At 37.7% G+C, this 20,669-nt stretch overlaps 1 protein-coding gene across 4 annotated transcripts in view; it reads left to right on the forward strand.

Annotated features, from left to right (window-relative positions):
• The window catches only part of runx1 (RUNX family transcription factor 1), a 73,666-nt gene that overhangs the window by 46,651 nt on the left and 6,346 nt on the right, over positions 1-20,669 (forward strand). Inside the window, exons 1-5 of one of the 4 annotated variants that reach the window (XM_077548275.1) lie at positions 12,438-12,896; positions 15,849-16,010; positions 16,844-16,983; positions 17,065-17,175; positions 19,376-19,532. In XM_077548275.1, coding sequence (XP_077404401.1) covers positions 15,983-16,010; positions 16,844-16,983; positions 17,065-17,175; positions 19,376-19,532 — 436 coding nt within the window. In that variant the 5' untranslated portion in view covers positions 12,438-12,896; positions 15,849-15,982. Of the gene's footprint in view, positions 1-12,437; positions 12,897-15,699; positions 16,011-16,843; positions 16,984-17,064; positions 17,176-19,375; positions 19,533-20,669 lie in introns of those variants that run through there. The other 3 variants (XM_077548258.1, XM_077548284.1, XM_077548265.1) reach the window with 3 other exon arrangements.

Raw genomic sequence — 20,669 nt, forward strand, 5'->3', positions numbered from 1 at the left:
CATGACCAAATGAAAAGTAACTCATATTAGAGCATACCACAAATGTCTTTGTTATAGCAGAAGATGTTATCTGTCGGAGTCATGTGCATACACAATGAAATACAAAAAAAAAAAAAAAAAAAATCCGATTTTTTTTTTGGTGGGGGGGGGGAGATAAAAAAAGCGGAATTCCGCGAATTAGCGGAAAAATCACATCCCTGTATAACATTCTTCCATGCTTAATGTGTGAATCCTAACCCTAAGTAAGACGTTTTGTTGAATATTCCCATTAAAAATAGATGTTTAAAAATCGATTCGGCCGCATATCGATTCAATTCGGAAATTGCGCGCTGTAATATCGCGATATATTGCCGAATCGTTTTTTTCTAACAACCCCTACGAATTAAGCTCATGATAATTTTAGATCTGTTATAAATGTGCAATAAAATAATTCTAGGTTTTCATAAAAAATGAAAAAAAAGTTAAACTAATAGAAATAGTTCACATGAATTTTTGACGTCTATAATCGTCAATGGCAGTGAATGAGTTAAAATTCCTCCTTTCTCTCTTTTCCTCAGTTCCCATTCCATCAATTCCATCAATCTTAAATGTTTTGATGGGAACAAAACCACCAATGTGGCATGTTATTGTGTTGGATTTTGTATCTGCCCTCATATATCAAGCGACGCTCATTCTTGCTTTCTTACATTTCTGTCTTGAATTTACACCTCTTGCCACATCATGTGGAGTGCTGCAGCACAATCTGCTTCCACTGGCCGACATTGTTTGCTGTTCTCGACCTCGTCACACGCAGCTTCTCGTGGTTATCTGGAGGCTGCACTCGTGTTGTTTGCGTGTGCGTGCGTGTCAGGTAACGATGAGAGGAAACTCAACAGGTCGTTGTTTGTGGCTGATTTTAAGACGAGGTGATGCAAACTTTGCAGTTGAGCACCCCCCATAATTCAACTTTAAGGCAGCCCTAAGTTGTTTTTGCTCGCAGGCTCTGCCCACGGTCGTCAAGTGTTGCAGACTTTTCGACACTAAGGTATCCCCTTACCCCCCCCCCCCCCCCTGCTAGTCTTGCATTTCGTCAATTGTCTGCAATGTGACGCATGTAACTGACCTATAGGACTTGATTGATTGATTTGGGATATTATTTGTTTGTTTTTGAGCAGATCAACCTAATACAGTATATTATGTTCCAAAAAAGCCAAACATAGCACATTACATGATGACAAACAATCAGAAAAATGATCATGGCAAAAAAAAAACAAAAAAACATGTACAGAAGCGCTCCCCAACTTACGAACGAGTTACGTTCCGAGCGAGTCGTTCGTAAGGTGAATTTTGTTCGTAAGTTGCTTCAGTGCTATATTTTGTATTATAATTTATGTTTAAAGAGAATACGTACAGTACTGTACTTACGTATGTTAGAGAGAGAGAGCGAGAGACACACACAGTGTGTACATGTACGTAATAAGATAAATAAAATGAAGTTTAACTTACCTTTTGGAAGATGTACTCGATGCTTAAGGATTTGATGGAGGAGGAGGAAGAGGAGGATTTTATATCATGAGAGGTTCTTCGTTGTCGCTGGAATGGGCTTCAAAAGTTACTTCCTCCTCCGTAACTTCAATGTCGGAAGAAGTTGAGGGTCGCGGAGAAGAAGATGAGGGTTGATGAGTATCTTCCTTGGAGGATTTACTAGAAACTGGCCGAAAGAAGCGATCTAACGACGATTGCACAGTTTTCTTCTTCTTCTTTCATCATAAATGATGCGGTAGCACTGTATGGCATCATTCAATTGATTTGCAAACGTTCAATATTTGGGGTCTTGCTGCTGGAAGAGTGCGATGGCTTTATCTATGAGCGACAGGCGTTTCTTCTTCTTCTTCCTCCCCTCCTCGACACGTTGCTGAGCCTCCAATGCTGGGTGAGCTCTCACAGCGCCAAGCGTCGGTATTAGCGGCGGAAAGAAGCACTACAGTACTTCCGGAAAAAGGTGCGCAATACAAAATGTAACTTACAGCATCTCTTTCCGAACATTTTTTGACATCGCGCAGACATGTTTCGGTACTTCGTACCCGGTTGTTCGTGAAACTCGAATGTTCGCTAAGTAGGGGAGCGTCTGTACACAAGTATCAATAAAGCAATGTCAACCATGTGCTGCTCAAAAAAGGGGTGGGAAGAAGATGACTTATTCAAGAAGAGAACTTATTACTTCTTGAAGAACATATATAAGCATCCAAGGTATGTGCGTTAATGAGAAAAGCAAATAGTGATGGCAGAAATTGAAATATAAAAAAAAAAATATAAACCACAACACGCTTTTGTTTGGCTTCTCCCATTTTCATGATGAGATCGAACTCAAAGATCTAAAAAACTTCTTCCACACAATATCTCCCACCATTTCCATCCTCAAATATTGTTCACAAACCAGTCTAAATTTGGAACAGTGAAGCTTCTTCTCCTTTGCCGAGATAATCCATCCCCACCACCCTCGCAGGTGTGCCATATCAAGATGCTTATCAGACACCATGATTAGTGCACAGGTGTGCCTTAGACCTGCTCACAATGAAAGGCCACTCTGAAAGGTGCAGTTTTGTTACATTTTCTGGGTTTTCTGAGTCTGATGACCATGTTTTTTTTGTTTTGTTTTGTTGTTTTGTTGTTTTGTTCACCGTTGCCTTGGCTACTTTCTTTTTCTTCATGTTTTAGTTCGGGCTCGCTTCTTGTTTCTAGTCTTGTGCCAGAGGCAAGATTCCATTTGCCCCTCCCCCCCATATTCGATTTATTATTCTTTATAATCAGTATACACCATTTTTGATAGATTACACACAAATTAAATGAAGTAATTACAATAAAACACTGAAAAATGAGGATAAGTCAGACATCTTAAAGACATTTTCTACACTTAATTGTATTTATCTTTTAATTGGTGGTACTTAACAATGAACAGAAGTTTGTCAAGACTGGTCAACACACCATTTTGGTGCCAAGAAACTTTCACTGGTTTTAGGGTATTTTGATGTTGCTGAATCCAAATAGGCCATTGTTTTTTTTTCTGAACTGGCTCTCTAGTTTTGGAGATATTTCACATTTTTGTTGTAAAAAAAAATTGCTGTGAATTTTTTTTCTTTTTTGATACGATATTGTGAACGACCAGCAATTATTATCCACAGAGGGCTTTTTGTATGTAAATCATGTTCCATGTTAAAAAATCAAGCAAAAATTCAGGAAATTGGGCAATATTAGCTGTAAACAAACAGGTGACACCAAAGCACAAGACGCTACTTTTAGGAAACGATCCAAGTGAATTTTGTAAACTTTCAAAGCTGTCAACATTGTCAATCAATTCATTATCAAAAATATTGATATCAACAAAACTAGAGACAATCCAAAAGAACGGATTTCATTTTCATTAACAGCCTCAAATAACCTGGAAACCATTAACTCTTTGACTGCCAAAAACGTTAAATAACGTTTAGTAAAAATCCTATGGAGGAGTGCCAAAGACGTTAAAAGACGTTTTTTTTCAAAACTGAGGTGAAACTAACCATTTTCTATTGTTGATTACTGAAAAACGGAAGGAAGGTAGAAACAAACTTTTTTTTTCTGATGAAAGATGAGAGTCCAATCTTTCATTTGGTAGTATGTGTGTTTCCATAGTCCCAAACACATCATTTTCTGTGGACCTTGAAAGATCAGTCAAAATGCTTACAATCGGCTGGCACCCACGGCATCCCTTTTCTGAAAACGTCTGGCAGTCAAAGAGTTAAAATATGTTTAGCACTCAGACACTAGACACACACTAGACAAATAATAAAAATATTGATGGGCGGTGTTGGCATTCTTAAATAGACTCTTTCATAAAATGTCAAAGTGTGTGGCTTTGCATTCAAATTGCATTCAAATGAAAATAAGGATCTGCATGCAGTTCCTATTCACATTGTTTTTCTGTCAATATGGAGGCTTAAGAACGTTTAAAGACGTAGCCAATGGAATCATCATCTCATAAGCTCCGCCTCTGCAATTTTCATGGCGTCATCAAGTGACTGGACAAGACCGCAAGACTTGACTTTTGACCTGTTTAACCCAAGTAATGACTTAAGTCAATTTGCTGAAAATTTCGTGGTGACCACTTGACTTCTGCCACAGTACGTTGGGACTTGAAAGTTAATACTTGAAACTTACTTATAATATGACTTTTCATATTAGTATTACCCCCCTTTATAATTCTTTTTTCTTTTTCTTTTGTAGTGATAGCTGTGAAAAATGTTGGTTCCGGGAGTATAGACTGGACAATGTGGGGCGGGAATTGTCGTGTACGTCAGCACTGTTTCTGACTGTCTGAAAAAAAGACCCCCGTTGCTGTACACGTTTCGCTGCACTCTGACTGGAACTTGCGTCAAAGTTTTGTAGCGCAGACACAAGAAACCGCCAACAGCAAACAGCCATTTGACGATCGATGAAGTCTGCCAACATCCCAAGCTCTGCGGATGTTCCCAGCGTCTCCTAACCGCGCGGGGGTCCCTTCGACCCTTAATGGGCGAGATGGCGGCTTTGTGTTTGTCAAAGTCGGGCTTGGACGGCGGTCCCGTGCGAGGCCAGGCGAGGTCCCATCAGTGTTGCGGTTAACAAAGAAGGTCATGCAAAGAGTCGCCTCACCCTTTTCACACTCTCCCTCAGCCACTCTGCCTGCCCGTGCGCCCCATTTGTCCCCACTTTGTGGTTAAAAAAAAATTGTTGTCTTGATGCGGATGCGTACGTATGCGGCCGCCACCCATTAGCTTCCTTCTATTCTTGTAAATTCCACACATCGACTGCGCCTTCTGATTTATTCATTGGCTCGTTTGGGATTCGATGCGAATGCGTGCTGGTTGGCTTTCAAAGTGTCTGATTGGCTGATTTTGATGGGCTCTTCCACTTTAATGATTCACTTGTGTTGCAGGGAGTCTTCGGGGGTCCTTAGCATGCAAACGCCCAATCATATACTGCGCAGTCCATGCCCAACATGCTGTAACTAATGCCTTGCGGGTATGAATTGATAATGTGATGTTAATGGTTATTGAATTAACACCTGAAAAAGCCTGCTTGCTACATATGGAGACTTATTTTTTTTATTTTTATTTTTTTTATATATGTGAGGGTAGATTCATGACAACTTTGGGAACGCCATGATTACAAGCCCCTAGAAAAGACCGTCAATTGGTTGGTCGGTTGGTTGGACTATCAGTGAGCTGGTGGGAGATTGGGTGGTACACTTGGTTGGATGTCTGAGTCGGATGGCTGGTCGGTTGATCAATCATTTGGAAGGTTGGTGGGTGCTGGGTCTGTCTGTCTGTCTGTTGTCTGCATGGGTAGGACACTTGTTTGGTCAGATAGATGACTGGTCGGTTGGACGGATGGACAGCCATTAGCATAAGCTCAGCATAGCATAGCACATAAGCTACAAGACAAGATGGACGTTATCAACCAGTCAGTCAATCGTTCAGATAGAACGGCTGGCCTGTCTGTTGGTTAGTTGGCTAATAAAGCAGACATGAATTACTAATAATATCAAACACCAAGAAAATATTAAACATAGCATCCATACAAATCTGTTAGCAAATAGAAATAAAATACAAATAGGCCCTAATTCCAATGCGATCTGAGGTCAGGAATAAGTTGCATGGCGATCAGTAGGGCTGTGAACGAAACAAATTGATTAGCAAGCTGGCTGTTAAAAACTTACTCGGAATCAGTATTGTCATATTTGAGTCAACATATGTGGGGTGAAAAGCCCCTGCCTTTGAGCCTGGTAACCAGGAATGGCTTTGTGCATGCACGGTAATATTTAGCCAGCTATTGATGGTTAAATTCAAGTGTTAAGCAGTCAATGAAGCCCGGCTGGACAGTTTATCACACCCTTTGTTACTTCACTGCTGGCCCCGTCAGAGCAGCACATGAAGGGAGTTTGGTTTGGCCGCTTGCATGAGACAAAAATATCTAAGTTAGCTTAGTGCTAGCTAGAAGCTAGTTCGACACGAGCGTATGGATTTAAAATGGGTCCAAAATCATAAGCGTTACAGAGAATGGAGTATGGATGGTTCGGGACACGTTGTGCCTGTTCAACAGCTTACAGCGAGGGATCCTGCAACTTAACGTAAGTTATTGAAAACTAAAAAAGGAAAACCTTTCAGCGGGTAACTCTGACCGTGGCTCTATTGCCGTTCGTGCATCGGTGTACACTCTGTTATGTTTTCAAATAAGTGAAGATGAAGCTTGGTAACAGTACTGATTTCACACACCCCAAAAAAATTGCAGACAAAAATGAAACGAAAACTAAAATAGAAGCCATTCATTGAGACGATAACTAAAATTGCTTGAGAAGTTTGTCAATGACTAAAATGACAAACAAAAGTGACAAAATTTCACAAAATCCAATCAGAAGAAGGAATGAAACGTGGGTGGGAAATAAATAAATAAATAAATAAATAAATAAATAAAATAAAAAAAAATAAAAACATTTATTAAATTTTTTTAATTTATTTGTTTTTTAAAAAAAAGGAGAGCTCGATGATGATGTCCAAATCGAATGAACAATACTGAGCTCTCCTGGGGGAAAAAAAAAAGAAAAGAAACGTGGGTGGGAGAAAAGAACCACTCTTCAAACATGTTTACATTCATTGTGCAGCTGCAAGATTAATCTCAGGCAATTATGCACTTTTTTTTTTTTTTTAGTAGAAAACTAAGTTTTAATATGGCATAGTATTGTCGGGTCAACATGTTTAGCAAAAGACTGACTAAATTGTCAATTTGGACGACTAAAATTGGATTCAAACTAAAATACAATCAGATGACTTCATTATGACTAAAACTTTAATTAATAATTATGTTGTGTCAAAATGAACACTGCTTGGTAAAGCGCTTTGGAAAATATATTGTATGCCTTAGAAAAAGCACTAAAAAAGTGCCATTATAATCAAATTGGATTATTTATTTATTTTTTGGGGCCTATGACGTGTTTTACGGCAAAAGTAAAATTAGTAACTCATTTGAATGGATTCAGGATTTGGTGGATAAATGGTAAACGAATAGTGAAGAAATTTAGGATACGAGTCCGAGCCCTTGTGATCGGTGTCAAAATCCAAAGAAAAACAGCAAAGAAGTCTACTGTGTTCACCATCATTATTGGTGACCTAAAACGTAGCCAAGCTTTCCGATGTTCCGTTCAAAATTGCTGATTTGAGCACAAGGCGATTCCAACTTGGCTCCCTCAACTTTAGCAGGTCCGAATTGAGAGCCAGCGAGCGCGAGCGTCCATGTGTGCACGCTGGAGACTTTCTCGGCCTAATGCACCTGCTCAGCTATTCAAACTGCACTAAAGACTGCCGGAGGCTCCTCAGTCTTCCCGCCTGCATCTCCGGGGCCCGTCTCACTCTGGCCCGGTGTCACTCGACACGTGCGCTCTCGCTTTTGACTCCCCCCCTGTCCCTCCCCATCTTCCTCCCACCTTCAAGCCTTCAAAGCCACGTCGGCTCTGTTCATGTGAAGCGGTACAGCCGCTGTTCACTCTTCTCTCTCCTTCATTTCTTGTGTCAGAAAATCAATCGTTAGTTTAGCAAGAATTAGCCGCTCGTCCGGCTGAATAATTCAATATGCGCACGACTCACAAAGGATGAAGACTGTTTTTGCATTTTTCAAAGCTATAAACAGGCTGATATGATGAAGTGGGAGGGGAATTTAATTTATGATGCAGATCTAAGGCTGTTTTAAAGAAGAAAATGTCTTGCTTTTGTGCATGTATTGCGTTTTTCTTGTGGTAAAAATAAAAAAAAGGAATAATACAGACGCGGTAGCCGTTTTCACACTGGTTTCCTTCTTATAGTCGTATCAGTAAACTGGGATTCCACGATGTTCTTTTTCCAAACAATATGAGCTGTTGCATCTTCGGCACATTGAGAAAACGAGATGTGTGGTGTCAACGCCAAGGGAATCTCCAGTGTTAAACTTTGCAATCTGCACATATTATTAGCAGATGTGAGAGTAGATCAAATAAGTAGTCTCGAGTCTTAACCTTGGAGTTTCGAGCCAGTCTCAATTTACTGTGGTGAAACATCTTGACTTGCGTTAGTTAGCATTATTGACACATTCATACAGTATTCGCAACATCTTTTCATGGTCCCAAAACAGTTTCCGTACTATCTGTTACTTTGTCTTCTCATTTTTAACACGTAACTGACATGAAGTTTAGTGAGCAACTTTTAGTCAGCCAAACTGTCATGGGAATGTGGTTTACCCATCTTTCGCAAAACTATGGATTTTACAGGGACGGATGAAGTTGGATGTCATAGTTGTAATGTCTCTTTAAAAAAAATTGAATTAAAATGTAAATATTATCATAATCTCTTTGACTGCCAAAAACGTTAAATAACGTTAAGTAAAATCCTATGGAGGAGTGCCAAAGACGTTAAAAGACGTTTGTTTCAAAACAGAGGTGAAACTAACCATTTTCTATTGTTGATTATTGAAAAACGGAATAAGGTAGAAACAAACTTTTTTTTTCTGATGAAAGATGAGAGTCCAATCTTTCATTTGGTAGTATGTGTGTTTCCATAGTCCAAACACATAATTTTCTGTGGACCTTGAAAGATCAGTCAAAATGCTTAAATCGGCTGGCACTGGCGACATCCCGTTTCTGAAAACGTCTGGCAGTCAAAGAGCTAATAATTTTGGTATCTTTCCAAAACATCTGCCAGGTTTGCGCACACTACTTAAAAAATGTTTTCTTTACAATCATATATTAATACTGTTTGTGGAAAATGATTTAAGCAGCAAAATCTACCCGTTTTTAGTTCTTATGGGGGACATTTTGTCAAGTGCTGTTGGTTGGCTCAGGTAACAACCAATCATGGCTCACCTGCTTTCTGAACGTGAGCCTTGAGCAACTGTGATGTCATTTTCAGTTAACAGCAATTGGCCAAATAACAATCCCCCACCCCTGCGATTGGCTGGCAACCAGTTCAGGGTGTACCCCGCCTACTGCCCGAAGCCTGCTGGGATAGGCTCCAGCGACCCTTGTGAGGACAAGCGGTTAAGAAAATGGATGGATGGATGGACAATCCCTCACCCACCATAAGATAGATAAAAACGGGTGGATTTTTCTGCTTAGTAAAAAAAAAACGTTTGTTTCAACCCTTTCAGGCAACTCACTTTTAAGAATTAACCATTGATTTAGCAAATTAATGGTTTAGTCCCATTAATTCCCACAGTTTCCACTAATTTGCTCAGGAAGTTTCCAAATTTTAAAATTACTGAAATTTTGCAACTGGAGCCATGAGTAAATTTGGTGTTAAGATAAGAAACACCAACTTTTTTTTTTTTATGTTAGCTACAGTATCTTTAAAAATATATATTTTTATTTTCCTGCTGCATTGGACAATCATTTTTGCTTTAATTAAATAATATATTACTTATTTATGACTTTTTTTTTGTTTTTCAACTTTATTTTTTGCTGTGTGTTTGTGAGTCACTTGCTAGTCCTGCTAAATGATGTCAGAAAATCAATTAATTACTTTGAAGCGGCAGTTAACTGCATGCGCACAATACACCCCATGAATTATAGAAAAGATGTGTGAGTCTGTGTACTGTACAGTTTGTGTGTGAACTGACTGGCCTGTTAATAAGCGACACCTCCGATGCTCATCTTTGATGAAAGCATTTGAAGGCTGCGTCGATCCAGTACACGAATCAACAGCAAACCGCTTTGCTCCGCGCCTTCAAAATAAAAGTCCGCTTTTGATTATTTGTCTTCACCGCCAACCTCACTAGCCACACCACAGCTTCCTGATCAATCCCTTGTTCGGGTGGCCAAGTTGTGTTGAGCTTTTTGTGACCGTCGCTCACCAATATTGATCCGGGACCCGCCATTGTCACTGCCCTCAGGCTGGTGCAGTTAAGGGGGACACATGGCTGATGGCTTTTTATGTACATTCAAGAAAAATCCATTCATCCGTCTTCCATACAGCTTGTCCTCATTAAGGGCCAACTGGAGCTATCCCAGACGATAACAGGCGAAAGGTATACACTCTAAAAACAGTTGGGTCAAAATTAACCCAAATTGGATCAAAGAGGGACCCAAGTTTTTAAAATGTATTTTGCTGACCCAAAAGGTTGGGTCAAATAAATAATCCACTAGCCAACCCATGTTTAAATGAATAACACACAAAGCAACCCAAAGATTGGGTTGATTTCTGGGTTATGAAATTAATTCAACCTAACATTTGGTGCTAAATACCTCAGAAAGTAGGGTGGGTTCATTTTTGACCTAATTCATTTGGGTTATTCAACTAACCCAAAAAGTTGGGTCAAATGAATAACCCAAAAGAGGGATTTGTTGGTTATTCATTTGACCCAACTTTATGGGCTAAATACCTCAAAAAGTCAGGTTGGCTCATTTTTTACCCTATTCAACTTTCTGGGCTAAATAGCCCAGAAAGTTGGGTCAAATGAATAACACAACATCCAATTTTAGGGTGGTTTTGTGGGCTATTGATTTAATTTGACCCACCTTTTTGGGTTAAATAACTACAAAAAGGGTTGAGCTGGGTTGGTCCATGCGTGACCCAATTTGGGTTATTTTTGACCCAACTGTTTTTTAGAGTGTACTGTACACCCTGGATTGGTCACAAGTCACTCAGAGGGCACCTAGAGACAAACAACCGACACTGAAATTCACACCATCACCAGGTGAGATATTGCGATATCGATTAATGTCCAAGTCATCAGGGCAAAGTGTTCCTTCAGCACCATGGACAGCACCGCATGAACACATAGCTGACATTCATGATTCGGTGCTGAGTTTATGTGGTCTCCCTGTGCTTGCATGAACTCAAAGTACCAATCCCAAAGCCCAAAACTCGTACAGTATGTTAGCTTTACTAAGAGTCTAAATTTTCAATCGGACACATCATCATTTCCACCACCACTTCTGCGTTCTGTTACATAACAACCAATCAAACACATTTTTGATATGGAAATGTTGGCTTTCTGAAAAGTATGTTCATCCAGAAGCAAAACTTCCACACCAGGAAGGAGTTTCAAGTGATTAGAGTGTCATACCAGCAGTTAACAGTATTGAATCATTTCACAATATGTTTTAAGATACAGATTTTTTTTCTCCACAAGCTGTAAGTGATAATCATTACAATTAAAATGGTTCTCAAAAAAGTTTTTTTTTTTTTTAGCAAGGGCCATCTAAATTTTTTTTTTTTTTTAAAGTCTCTCCAAATACCACCATAAGGACCAACATTATAATACAGTGGTGGTCTATATGTTCACCAAAAACAAGGCATAGGTTTCTTCCCATAAGAATAAATGTACTCAAACAGTGGTTGTCAACCTTTTTCATTGATGTAAATATATACTGTGAAATATTTTTTCCAGCCAAGTACCCCCTGATGCAGCGCAATGGATTTTTTTGTTGAAAAACAGAAAAGACTTAAAATAAAGTGCCATCATTGTCTGATTTTTTTCAACTTTGGATCTTGTTTTTTTTTTTGGGGGGGGGGGGGGGGTCTTCATTTGAATAGTGGTCTCTCTTTAACTTTTTGGAAATCAAGCGATATAACTAAGAAAAAGAAAGAATAAATGATAAATATTTGCATACATTAAATGTATCACCACAAACTGACATCCTTTTGGGTCAAAGATCTGTTCTCAAAATGAAATCACTAACTTAATTTTAAATAAAGTTTTGAAATGATTGACAGGTTTTACTACGTGGCATATAGCAGGTTTGGTATCGGGAGAATCAGATCTTTTAGGACAATGAAATTGAATTGCCTACTGAATATAACTATATATAAATAAATATATAAATATAAAAAATTTTTTTAAAAATAAATAATAAATATTTTCTGAACTATTTACATAAATGAATAATGATTTAATATTATTTAGGGATTTTTGTATGGATGCTATACTTTTGAAATGTATTTTAAAATCTCACGTACCCCCATTTGAGGACCACTGTACTAAAACAAACATTAAACATTACGCATGCTGTAGTTAGAACATTTGATTCGGTGATTCTTTCACATACCACTAGAGGGAGTTTTTGAATTCAAAATTTAAATAATAAATAAATGCAAATTCCACCTTGCCCTATCATTTATTGAATGTAACTTTCTGTCATTGAATGGTTGGTGCAACAATGTTCTCGCTGTACTCTAGTTGTATCAAAATAGCGGACCAAAAACGTCAGCTGGACACCAAACAAGAAATTAACAAAAACAACAACAACAAACACAAAAAGAGTATTTCATACTGCTTCTTTAATATCAGATGTTTTTGCTGTTAGCTTTTGTCAGCATCCTCAGTTTGAAAGTGGAACGTCCAAATAGGATGTAAATGAAAGGGAAGGGCTTGGAGGATTTGGGAGTGACCCCGAAAAAATGGAGAATACGGCACTGAGTGGCAAGTGAAAATGAAATTAGCAGCTGCGAAAGCGCCTGAGGGCAAAGTGGACTCGCGTCCCCTGTGGCTACGAGCTTTAGAGGCGAGGATGAATTCAGCTTGACTGGCTGCTCTTCTTCCTTCACATTTTGATGTGTTTTTTTTTTTTTTTAATGCTTGAGGGGGAAGGATGAAGATGTGAATGAGAGTATAAAAACTGCTGATGAAGGTGAGTGACTTCTTCTTCTTCGGGGTCTCCATAAGTTTTGATGAATCTGATCCTGTTTGTTTGATTTCAAATATTCGTTGCGGGGTTTGTCGTAATTTGTCGTTTTCATTGAGCTTGGGTTGGAAATTGGACGAGTAGCCGTCACCCGCCGAGGATCCCAGTATGAACCCGGGATCTTTTCCTGGTTCCGGTCCGCTGTCCTTGGCCATGTTCTTGATGAGGAAGGGCCGATCAGGCAGCGAACTCTTTGGTAAAGCCGCAACTTCTCTCATTGTCATTCTTGTCATCTGATTTCCACATGCTCATGCTGACAATTTGCACTTTGACCTTTTCAAGTACGATAAAACCTTGAATTCTTTCTTATTAGGTCATGCAGGCATGCCAGTGCTTGTTTATGATGAATAAGTAACATTATTTTTTTTTGTGCCTATTTTAAGAATCAATGACAAATGTAAGGAAATCAGTTTTTTTTTTTTTTTTTTTTGGTTTAAGGAGCAGGAAATTTGTGTCTTGGACATAAATGAAGCAACTTCAAATATGATATATACAGTATACAAATACGTTCCGAAAAGAGAATTTCTGAAGAATCCTGTACGAAATGGGAACAAACTTGTCATCATGGCAACTTTCAGCACCTTTCTAAATTGTGTCTTGTGTTGGATTAAAAGGTGATCAAATTAGGATGGGACGAGAACGTATCGGACCAATCTGTTGAGAACTGCATTGCAGAATGTTTCTATAATCGGTGGACAAAATAGTCTTTGTGACAGTTTCAGACAAAATATGTTCATTCCATTTAACTAGTATCAGTAATTGTACTATTGATTTTTATGATTCATTTCAAAGATATAATGTATAAAGATGATGTTATCATTTTATTATTATCTTTTTGTTGTTATTTGTTTAAAGTAAATTGTGCTGTTATCAAGACAGTGGAATATAAATATTTCCGAGGGCAAATCACATCCCGTTCAGCTCTGTGCCAGACAAGAAAGGAGGCATTTACATTTTTTATCATTCCCCTTTGGCCAGAGGGGCAGACTGGCGTTTTCTCAAAACTCTTCCGACAGCAGCTGTAAGGCAATAAAGTGTTGACTTCACTGAAATCATACACTCGATACAAAGTTTGCCGGCCCAAACATATAATATTAAGTACTGTCAGTATTTTTTTTCTCTCTTTTTTTTTTTTTAGATTATTTCCATTTTGCATTTGTGTATTTTATTAAGAACCTCTTCCAGTTTAACTGAACATTTATTGTATAATTTATTATGGTGAGTTAGAATGATCTAATAACGATAATCATTTATTCATATTAATCAAATCAGCATATACCAATAAATGTCTGTGCATAAAAACAAGAAACACATTAAAAGTTTGTGTCTGTTGAAAAGGATTTTCAGACTATATCCATCTTCACTGGCCACTGAAATTTAAGGCAAATGTGTTTTTACACCTCACAATTGCCCAATATAAATGTGCAGATGAGGAAAACATCACGGTCTGTAAATACATTTAGTACAAAATATTGACTTGAACACAGCTATATGCTTTCAACCCCTCACTGTCCCCTATTGGCCGTAAACCGGTACTGACCTGCTTTACCTGCAGGTGAGAGGTGTTGGGTGAATATAAAAAGAAACATTTACTCTCACCTTGCCTTGTGATATTCGAACTTTTCACCACACGTGTATCATTGCAGACCAATGACAAGGATGTCTTTTTTGATCAACGTGAGCAGTAAGACAATGTCGGTCAGGGATCTTGTGTTGGTTCATCACAAGATGGCATGAGTTGACTTTTGGAAAATGTGAAATTTGAATATTTCTGTCGGTGCTTGCATGGACATGCCAGATTTATCACATTGTTCATATTGCTAAACATTAGCTTTTTTGTAAGCTTTATATGACACTTTATTGGGAGCACCACAAAAAAGTGATATGACATGAGGAAGTAATTTTGGTAGAAAAAAATACAGAAGTGCTGACGCTGAACAGAAAAAACATATTATTAGTCTAAATGTAATGTTGAAAATATGTGACAAAAATACTGAATTATGCATATTAGAGCAATACAATGACCATCGTTAAATCCAGTGAGATTGTTGAGGATTTTAACACATTTCCTGAAGGAACAATTGAAGTTGCAATGGTGAATTTTGGTTGAGTAATTTGGAAAATTTAGCAAAATATGTTACATGTCTCTTAATTTGGGAATTTTAGTATAAAATTGTGCAGAATTCTGAAAAACTGAAGTTATTGGAATGCAGAAATAGATGCAGATGTCCGTATACATGTCCTGATTGGGCTTATTATTGTAAAGTTTGAATGGCTTGAATTAGTTGAGGAATATGAAATAATTAGGTATATATTTGTGAAATGTCTCCATTCATTTTGGATTTTTTTTCTCGGAAAATGTGCAATATCTAAACTTTGGGAATTGGGGAGAATCGATGGAGAAATGTGAAAATGCCAGGGAAATTGTTTTACTCCTTAAAGTTTTTTTCCCCTTTGGAAAATGTAGAATACTGAAAATATTAGTATTTTGGGAAATGTGGGGAAATAACTGCAGATAAAATACTTTCCAATAAATCATGAATGACGATGATGATTTTGAAGTTTGGAAACACAGCAATGCAAAACGATGAGTTAGTAAGCGTTTTTCTTTCTCCCAGGGAAATGTAGAATTGTGGGAATTTTACACTTTTGCCCGGATGACCTCAATGAGCTTTTTCTTTCTTTTCTTTTCTTTTTTAAAGAAGGAAACAGTGGCGTTTCCTTGATGCTTTTCAGCATTTTACGCAATCATAATTGGAGGCTTTTGCCCCAAACCAAAGCCAGCCCCCCACTCCCCATCTTTGCGGACGGACAGTAAGCTGATTGGTCCCTTCCACCAGTCGGCCAATCATCTTTGCGCATAGCAGCTCAGCAACCAATCAGCTGACAGCAGGGAGTAACCGCCGCACTTGCCCGGATGAGACACAAGCGTGGGGTGTTCCGGGTAAAAATTCTGTGGCTGCGAGCGTCAATGGTCACTTACGGAGAAGGCACACACACACACGCACGAGTGTGTCGGTTGCTAATATGACCACGTTTCCGTGTTGAAACAAGCTTGGTGTGCCTTGTTTGCGCTCAACTGCAGGAACCTTGACGTCGTTTCGAAGATTGTGGCAACTTTTTTTTTTTTTTTTAATCAAACGCGCAGTGGAGGGGGAACAAACTAAAGGAAGTTATTGTTGAAGACGACACCGGTTGTAACGGACTTCCATCATTCAGAAGACAGAAAAGGGAAAAAGAGGAGGCTTGTCTGGACGTTTATTGAGTGAAAGAGTCGCACAAATGGTCTTCCTTTGGGACGCCAAATACGGTACACCAGTCATTATCTTTATTGATTATTATTTCTATCTATTATTAGATTAGGTCCAAGAAAAATGTACTCACTCAAATTGGTAAATTGCATGCATCAAATTTAACACAAAAGAAAACACGTCTAGTCCATACAAAATAATAATAATAATAGGAATTCTTATTATTATAATGGGTAGTCAAAGCATGATTATTGGGGGGGGGGGGGGGGGGGGGGGGGCACCGTGTTACTAATTATTTGGGGGTTGAGGGGGTAAAAAATTTGCTAATTGTAAAAATTTTATTTTGACATATTATTTAACTCAGGGTTACCTGTCTGATGAAAGCAATGTTGGTACTAAATCTGAACTGTATTTGCTTTGCTAAACTGACGTACTATTTTTATGATAGATAGATAGATAGAAGAAAGTATGTATTTATTGTTTTAATAATAATAATAATAATATTAAACATCAAGTTACACCCACGATACTAAACCTATTGCAACTGTCAATCAAAATTGAGCATTATTAGCTTTGCATATGAAGGACGTTTTGATGCCGATAGCTTCTACTAGTTATCTTTAAACGGCCTGTGTGCCTAATATTGTGGTCGGGGAGTTTGTAATGTGTGCCAAGTTTGAACAAACATGACACAGTGAACAGTAATTTTAGGTCTGAAACACGAGCACCAACATGACTTTCTTTTAAGTGTAAAATTGCTTCAAACATTTTATTTTTAAAAAAATCTCGCTATTTATGTTTATGTTCTATGTCTGTATGTTTCCTGTTTGTGTTTCCAGCTATTCCTAATTATTTAGGAGCATAAGTAGTGATTTATTAATATTTCTTCCAGACCCCTGCCCTGGCCGGCGCTACACTCCCCCGTCCACCACCCTCGCCTCGGGGGGAAAGATGGTCGAGGCCCTGGGTGCCCAGGAGGCGGGAGGCGGAGCATCCCTGGTGGGAAAGTTGCGCATGGCCGACCGTGACATGGTAGGCGGAATGCCAGTGGTTTGTTGTTAATGTTTTTGTTGTGTTTTTAAAAAACTCAATAGTTGATCATTTATTTCGCAGGTGCTGTCAGATCATCCGGGTGAGCTGGTGAAGACAGACAGTCCCAACTTCCTGTGTTCGGTGCTGCCCACACACTGGAGGTGCAACAAAACACTGCCTATTGCTTTTAAGGTCAGAAAGCCTAAGTCCTTTTTTTTGTGCCATTTGAATGCTGCTTGTAAGAAGACCTTATAAGGATAGAATTAATTTTAATTTTAAAAACAGGTTTGGGGCACACAAAAAATGCTGACATTATCTCTGTTATTAAAAGTGAAAACTATTTGCAATTTATGCTAGCAAGAAACATGAAGAGGAAGCACATGATTTGCTTTAGTGGGCCTTATCAAGTGATGTGATGGGCCAGACCCGACAGATCTGCAGTGTGCTGCGACAAATCCTCAGATGTGAAATCATCCGATTTCACGTCATTGATTCCAAAAGTTTATTTACCACAAATACTGTAATTGATCTTTTGTTGTTTGTCTATGCCAGCGACATATAGTGACAGGCAGAACATTTATAATCTCTTCCAGTAGATGGCAGAAGACACAATTAACCTCTTTATCCACCTGTTTCCATTCTTACACCAAAATAAATAAATAAATAAAAATAAAAAAAATATATATATATATATATATATATATATATATATATATATATATATATATATACAGTAAAACAAATTTTTATATCTATATATATATACTACAAAAACAACTGCTATGCTAACAAACACACATTTGTACGAGCTACATTTTAAGCAGTAAAGCAGTTGTATATTTTCATGCCTTAATGATCTCGTTACATCCTGTTGACACTTTTGCACGTCTTTCCTGCACTTTCAGGCAAAAATGCATTTGTGGCAAAAGTGGCTTTTAGCCGCAGACCCGACTCATTTAGTGGGTTTGTTGCATTAGCTCGCTCGCGGGCGCTCACACTTGCGAACATGCTTGTGCGCGTGCCTGCTGTGTGATGCATTCTAATGAAGTGCCATTCAGCTCTTCCTGATAACAGATTATTTTTATGGTGCATGAATGTTTTTTCTGATGGCTGCAAACAGAAAACTGTCACTTTTAAATTTTTCAATTTTTCATTTTTCAACATAGCTTTCTATTAAAGGTAATAATAATAAGGCAAAGACTTTAGGATTGTTCATGATTCTGGGTTGGCCCGCAGTCCTGTAACCCACTTGAAAAAAATCCACCACTGCTCTGAGCAGCCGCAGAGTTACATCTCCACATTCAGAGCCAAAACAGGAGTAATCTGTATTTGACTGGTAGTCTTTGAAGGAGGGTTTACTTCATCAGGATGAATGTGTGATATTTTTCATAAATCGGACCTTGACAACAGAAAGTGAAACAAACATTTGTGATTTACCCGTTTTTTCTTCAGAATTTGAATTATTTTTGCTTATCAAGGTGTGAAAATTTGAAATTGTGTTTTAGGTTCCAGTATTTTTTTTTTCTCACATCTTTGCAATATAAAATATGAAATGTACATTTTTTATTCATTCATAGTATATATATATATATATATATATATATATATATATATATATATATATATATATATATATATATATATATATATATTATGGGTGTCAGGCGAATTAATGGAATTACTTTATTTTTACATTTCATATCTGTTCTAAATGTACAATAAAATGTACGCTAAGTTTTCATACTCTTGTTAACATAAAAGTGAGAAAAATGTTAAATAGAAATATGGCTGCATATTTTAGTTATTGATTTAGTAATTTCATAATAAATCATAAAATTGAGTTTAAATTAAAAATATGTATTGTATTGTAAAATCAAGTGGGATATTGATTTTTTTCTAGGTCATTTTTCTGCCAGTAGATGGCATAAAATTGCATTTGTAGGACGGTGATAGCTCAGTGCATTTTTCTTTTCATATTAAGAGCTAATCTAATCTTTAACATGAAGTAACTTTTTTTAAATTGTTAAGTATAACTTGACCTCAGTCTCCACAAATATATGCATTATTATTACATTAATTACTGCAAAATTTACTGTAACTCAGAATTAACGCACTCATTTTGACAGCCCTAATAGTATTAGTGGTAGCTGTTTTTGGGATTCAGATCAATGTTTTTTTTCTTTTCATCACAACATGGGCCGAGTCAAATGCTATTTTGTATATGTTCATTTGACCACAAAAAAATGGATTGCAGGCCTTATACTGTATGGCCCCCAATCCATAGATTGGACGCACATTTTAAACACATTGAACAAGACTGATTTATCACATTCCCAAATCCTCTGTTATTAATTGATGATTTTTTTTTGTGGGGTGGGGGGGTCATGATCAGGTGGTTGCCCTTGGCGAGGTCCCCGATGGCACCATGGTGACCGTGATGGCAGGCAACGACGAGAACTACTCGGCAGAGCTCCGCAACGCCACGGCTGCTATTAAAAACCAAGTAGCCCGATTCAATGACCTGCGCTTCGTGGGTCGCAGCGGCAGGGGTACGCTCTTGCTCACTTGTGCAAAACTACAAACACATGCGGAACACCTCTTTTTTGTGCACAAATACACACCACACTGACATATCCATACACAGGGGAAAGTGCGAGTGAATAAAAATCAGGATTCAAAATAACTTCCTGGTACAAGCCACCTCGCCACCCCCCCCCCCCCTTTCTCCTCTCTTAGAGAAACACACACATATGCGCCCAACAGTTAGGCAAATAGTTCAACTTATCTATTTAAAATAGCAGTGTGTGTAGATAAAGAATATGGCAATGTGTTTAAAAAAAAGTGCTTTATTTCGATACATGCAGATGCACTTAAAAAAAAAAAGATGAAATTCCTTGATGAAAGCAACATTTACCTACCACAAAATGATGTAACATTTTGCCAATACATATGTCGGATACATATACATATACTCTTGCCTATATATAGTTATAATGTAATATAAATGACCTAGGTAATATTAATTTATGTTTAAAATTTATTTGGAACTTTAAAAGACAAAACAGGCATTGTATCACAGAGTGTTAGAGCAAATAATATTAAAGGTGAGAAATTTACTAGATAGATGACATAAAGCAGTTGTTGCAGGGCTTCTTCTGGAGTTGAGAGATTTATTTGACTTTTACATTTACTATATATTTTGCTAATTGTAACCATAATGTGGACACAACAAACAAGTGTCGAGGGTGGGTCACCTTCAAGGCAATTTGTTTGAATGAACACACTTACACATTTGTAAATGCCTCTGATGACGTTAGGATGATGAAGGAAAGATCAACTTGGTCATCGTTAGTCAGAGATTCTTGCTTTGCAGAAGTTGTTTCAGATATCCTGATTGGTATTAGTGTCAAGTCCTTGCCTTGTTGAACGTAGAGATAATTACTATTTATTCTTTATTCGCTTAAATGATTTCTAACATTTTTTCAGCTGCTCTTTTCATCAGCTAGTGAACTTTATCATTGTTCTACTGTAGCTAAATAAGGTAACCAAAAGACACTAATAAAGTACAGCTATATCAATTCCAAATATATATATTTGTATTACGATATATATGTTTTTTTAGCCATAAAAGGATGTTTTAATGTTGTACAAACATTTTGTTTGCATAAAACTAACTGATGTGATTT

This window comes from Vanacampus margaritifer, chromosome 1 (genome assembly GCF_051991255.1).
Source record: "Vanacampus margaritifer isolate UIUO_Vmar chromosome 1, RoL_Vmar_1.0, whole genome shotgun sequence".
In the NCBI taxonomy this organism is placed as follows: domain Eukaryota; kingdom Metazoa; phylum Chordata; class Actinopteri; order Syngnathiformes; family Syngnathidae; genus Vanacampus; species Vanacampus margaritifer.